This window comes from Magnolia sinica, chromosome 2 (assembly GCF_029962835.1).
Source record: "Magnolia sinica isolate HGM2019 chromosome 2, MsV1, whole genome shotgun sequence".
NCBI lineage: Eukaryota > Viridiplantae > Streptophyta > Magnoliopsida > Magnoliales > Magnoliaceae > Magnolia > Magnolia sinica.
This window is the reverse complement of record NC_080574.1, coordinates 14,212,733-14,218,340: the sequence shown is the minus strand read 5'-3', so window position 1 is coordinate 14,218,340 and position 5,608 is coordinate 14,212,733. Positions and strand designations below refer to the sequence as shown.

Genomic DNA, 5,608 nt, shown 5'->3' with positions numbered 1-5,608 from the left:
CTAATAAACATCACTGTGGGCCCTACTAAGTTTTCAATGATAAATAGTCATTATTCCATTCTTTCCTACGGTGTATTCTACTATAGCTTTGGATATACTTCAATTTTATTTTCATACAATAAAATGATCTGCTAAAATGGATGAACGGCATGGATAAAATAAAAACATAAAAGTAGGCCCCACAGAGTATACTGAATACACTATAGTACCCAATCCACGTCCCATGTTCAAAATTATTACACGCTGGACCAAAGCACTCGTCTCTGCTGCATACTCCTTTCACCAAAGTATCAATAGAAAACGGCCAATCACAACCACATATCAAAATCAACACTCACTAACAGCTAAACAAGCACACCTCTTCCTCTTCTTTTTCATCTTCCTTTAAAGACCCTTTCTTCATCACCCCTTCATTTGCATAGATACAATGGCTTCAACTGATGAAATTGCACTTGATATCCCAAATTTCATGCGAGTGTACAAAGATGGCCGCATAGAGCGTCTAACCGGCACCGACGTCGTTCCCCCATCTCTCGATCCAACGACCGGCGTCTCGTCCAAAGACATAGACATCATTCCAGAATTAGGTGTGTCGGTCCGACTCTATCTTCCCAAACTCACCGCGACAAGTACAAAACTTCCAGTTCTCGTGTACTACCACGGCGGGGGCTTTGTAATCGAGAGTCCCTTCTCGCCTACATACCACAATTATCTCAATTCGTTAGTCGCCGAGGCTAACGTCATCGCCGTGTCGGTTCACTACAGAAGAGCTCCTGAGCATTTTCTCCCTGCAGCCTACGATGACTCATGGGCCGCGCTCCAGTGGACCGTCTCTCATGCCGATGGCGGTCCGGAAGCCTGGCTCAGAGACCATGGTGACTTCACACGGGTTTTTGTTGCTGGTGATAGCGCTGGTGGTAACATCGTCCATGATATGGTGATGCGTGCTGGGAGCTGTGAATTGGGCCATGGCGTGAAGATCTACGGTGCGATTTTGATTCATCCGTTTTTCTGGGGAGAAGAGGCGATTGGAAATGAGATGAAGAATCCAGCTGCGAAGGGTATAATAGATGCGATATGGAAGTATGTGTGTCCTTCTACGGTGGGCCTTGATGATCCACTTATCAATCCAATCTCTGGCATGGCACCGAGCCTTTCGAGGTTAGGTTGCGGACGAGTGATTGTTTGTGTGGCGGAGAAGGATTCTTTGAAGGACAGAGGATGGGTTTATTATCATACGTTGGCTTCGAGTGGATGGGAAGGGACGGTGGAGATTTTAGAGACGGAAGGAGAGGATCATGTGTTTCATATGTTCAACCCTGGAAGTGAGAAAGCTGTGGAGATGCTGAAGCGTTTGGCTGCATTTCTCAATCGCTGATGGTTCTGTTTTGTTGTATCGTTCTTGTTATTTTTCTATCTTTTGGACGTTGATGTTGTTAGCTCTAAGGAGAAAGTGTTTTTGGGGAAAACGAATACATTTCTGGTGAGTCTGGATGCCGTATGGAAGAGGATTGCGGATTGTAAGTCTCGTATAGTTAACTTTAAATAAATCGTATTTTACTCAGCAATGGCAATGAGTGTCCGACCTTCAAATTGCAGTTGGGTTACTTTCAAGGTTGTTAACGATTGTTATCCGTAATGCATTATAATCTCATTTGCACAGTGTCTAAACCTTTCAAATGCTTGAAATTCCAACCCAAGCTTCTCTGAAGAAGGCTAGGCCCGATCCATTGAAAGGCCTGACTGATGCAGGGATGAACCACGATGGAGCTTTTCTCGACTCCTCACATAGACTTTGGAATCCACAAGGAAATTAAGAAAAATAGAAATATATTGGATAAAATTCGTAATTTAATTGGCGAATGAAATAAACAATACTAAGCTATCGGAGAAATTTCATAATCAACCACAACTAAAACTCCTAGAATTCGCGACTTACTATTTATAAACGATCGTGCTGTCTACTAGTGTTCAAGGTTTTCCGTCAAAAATATGAAGTGTCCTATTTGACTTCACCATGATGTTCTCCTAATTATTCTAAGCACTTTTCACCTTGAGCGCAACTCCTAAAGCCCAATGGATGAAGAGTTATAATCAAACTAAAACTTACCATTTATAGTAAAAATGTAATTAAAATAGGAAAATGACTATTGATCAGATGGTATTTTACAAATCTGGCTTGCACAACTCGACATAGCAAGGTTAGGTAGTTTTTTTTTTTTAATTTACACGCACACAGACCCCCACATATTCACACGCAGTGCAATTTCACCACCCATGGATACTCGAACCCTTGACCGAGTGTTGAAACTCTTGAGAGTCTACCACCCGAGCAAGAGTAGGGATCTTAAAGTAGCTTGTTCTACCTTAAAATCTTATATTTTACGTCCGATTATTCATTCCAAAATGCGAGATACACCCGATTTAAGGTCTGACAGTCCAAATCACTTCTGTCATCAACTGGGCCTTTTCTAATCCATCTTGGCCATGAAACTGTCCGCGACCTACTCTACATCACTAGCACTTGGTTTCTATCTCCATTCAATGAAACCCGTCAATCTAGCTCATGATGAAATATATGTTTACTTATATATGGATATAAGGTTGGGCCTAGAAGTGGTTTCTTTAACACCTGAGTTATTGAAAGTCAGGTACCGAAGAAGCAGATGCTCAGAAATCTACATTCAAACTGTGTTAACTTGATGAGTGACCTAACATGTTAATACCACAAAGGTAGAACCTACCATGTGATTTGAAAGAGAACTGTTCTTCCGTGCTTACGTGATGAGTGAGCTCATGTATTAATATAGCAAAGATAGAATCATGTGATTTGAACATGATTTGAAAGAGAATTGTTTTTTTCCCACATATATACTAAAGTAGAGTACCAAAATAATCACTTAGAAAGAAATTCTTTTTCTTTTTCCACAGCTGACACCTTCGAGGGAATTTATTGGAATAAAATGTTCTATATTTAGACTTTCTTTTATCACTCTATTTTTAATTTTTTTTTTCTACCATTATATTTTGGCATTCTTTTGTGCCTTTTGATTATTATCTCGCAAATCTTTGTGCTTTCTGGTTATTTTCTTCCGTAGAAACTTGCACCTTAGAAAAATGGATACTAAACTTGTTTAAGAAGAAAATGAGAGAAAAAATATTGAATTTAGAAAATATACAGTTTCTTTTTTTCTCTTTAAAAAATGTTTGTGAGCTAAACTTCGGACCTAATTTAAAAAGTTCAAATTGTGTCCAAATGAAGTAGTTGTAGTTTAATTTGAAAGCTTGTTAAATTATCTTTCTAAGAAACTAAAGATCACTCAAAGTCAACTTGTAGCCAGAGAGTTATGACTGTCTTAATCACGTGATGTTGGAAATGAACGCGAATGTGATTATGAACTTTAAGCCAACCACATCAGAAAATATAATTCTAAGCTTATTTGAGGAGAAAATGTAGAAAAAATATTATAAAAATTTCACTTTTAGAAGGTAAATTTTTTTTCAGAAAATATTTACAAGCTAAATTTTGAGCATATTTTTTAAAGGTCAAATTGTGTCCAAATGAGAGAGTTTTAATTTTATTTGAAAGCTTGTAAAATTATTTTTCTCAAAAGCCCAAGATCGCCTTGATTCAACCTACAATGAGAGAGTACTTATGACCATTCACAAGATCACGTGATGTTAAAAATAAATGCAAACACCATTATGAACGTTAGGCTAATCAGTTTTGAAATGTCAAATTGTATTAATATGAGATGATTTTAGTCGTATTTGAAAGTTTATTGAATTATTTTTTATAACGAATCCAAACTTGCCTCCATTTAACCTATTATGAGGAAGTTATTGTTGTTTATGTCGGATCGCATGATGTTGGATTGATCATGAACATGTGCTTATTTTTCTTGTTGTTTTTCTTTCTTCTATCACAGATGATGGATGTTGTTAGCTCTAAGGGTGTGTTTGGTCTGTGGAGTTGAATGTTATTGAATTGTATTAGATGGGATTAACATCATTATTGCACTTGCATGTCTGGAAATAGCATGATATTGTAGCCATTCAATCCCATGTTTGGGATATAGTTTTTGCTACGAGAAAACACCGGATTAAGCAAAATCATGTATGGTGGACCATGGAATTGTAATCAAGGGACCAAATTCACAACGGATGTCATTCACTTGTACACATATATAACTAGAATGTCACGTGTAAACGGTGTATATAGATGGATGAGATGGATAAATGCATGCATTAATGTGAGGTCCACATGTGTAGGGATTTCAAAATCCACGGAAATCCTGCATGGAACTACATGCAATTTCATGAGACAAAATGCAATTCCATCCCACCTAATCCTAACATTTCCCATTCTCTCCCAACGTTGGATGGAATTGCATGCACGGGACTAAATGCAATTCTCTCGAACATAATCCCATCTAATACCCTACGCCAAACGCCACCTAAGGAGAAGGTATTTTGAGGAAAAGAATACATCTATGGTGAGTTTGGATGCCATATGGAATAGGATGGAATTGTTTGAAATCAATCATTATGGATGGTCAAAGATTGCTGTTGATTTCAAAATTTTCATTCCATACTATTTCATGTTTGGAGCGTAGAACATCTCCCATGCATATTACGGATGAATAAGATACCATGTTTGGGTAGCAGAATGGAAACCCACTTGCTCCGGTGGAATAAGCGTGGAGGAGATACTCTCAGTTGTGACAGACACACTTCTGTGTGTTTTTATATCACATAGTTACATGGCCCTAACAATGATGTATGCATTATATTCATGCCGTCTATACATTTCACCGTATCATCTTTAAGTATGGGCAAAAATTAAGACATATCTAAATTTTAAGTGGACCACAACATATTAAATAATGGAGATTGCATATATACTCTAGAAAACTTTACTAGGGTTACAAAAGTTGTGGATCAAAGTTACATGGGCACTAAAATGGTGTTCATCCACTTGTCAGGATCATTTTAGATCAAAAGCTCAAAAATAAATTATATCTAAAGCTCAACCAAACCTCACCACAAATGGCAGTTGGATAATGATTCTCACCGTTAAAATATTGGTAGGGCCAGCCATAACATTTATTTTCAATCCAATCTCTTCTTAAGGTCACAAAGATCAAGACGAAAAGGAAAAACAAACTCGCATTTATTCATATCTTATGTGGCCCCAAAAGGGTTTCAATGGTAGACGTTCAATCTCCAACTGTTTTTTTCACCGTGGTCCGCTTGATTCTTAGAAATGTCTTATTCTTCGGTTCAAGCCTTAGGACGATCTGGCCAGATGGATGGACAGTTTGAACAAAACAAATAACTCATGATGGGACCTATAGACCTGGTGTGTGGTACACTAGCCTATACGTTTCTCGTCTACATTATAGTGTCCAAGGTCTGTCATATCCATTGAAAACGCACGCGATTTGAGATGCCTGTGAGATGCCTGCCTTCGCCGGATGAGGCAGGATCATATATGTGGATGTCATTTTTTAATATGATAATACTGGTGTCAGGCCAAACCGTATTCAAGAAGGGACAGTTCAAGAAAATTTCAGCCGTCCTTGTTCAATGTATTTCCGTGGTGCAC

At 38.1% G+C, this 5,608-nt stretch overlaps 1 protein-coding gene across 1 annotated transcript; it reads left to right on the top strand.

Moving 5' to 3' along the window:
- The first annotated feature begins 307 nt into the window (after positions 1–307).
- Positions 308–1,624, top strand: LOC131235914 (probable carboxylesterase 12). The gene has a single exon (XM_058233079.1). The coding sequence runs from the start codon at positions 428–430 to the stop codon at positions 1,376–1,378; it is 951 nt and encodes a 316-aa protein (XP_058089062.1). The 5' UTR covers positions 308–427; the 3' UTR covers positions 1,379–1,624.
- Positions 1,625–5,608: the final 3,984 nt, after the last annotated feature.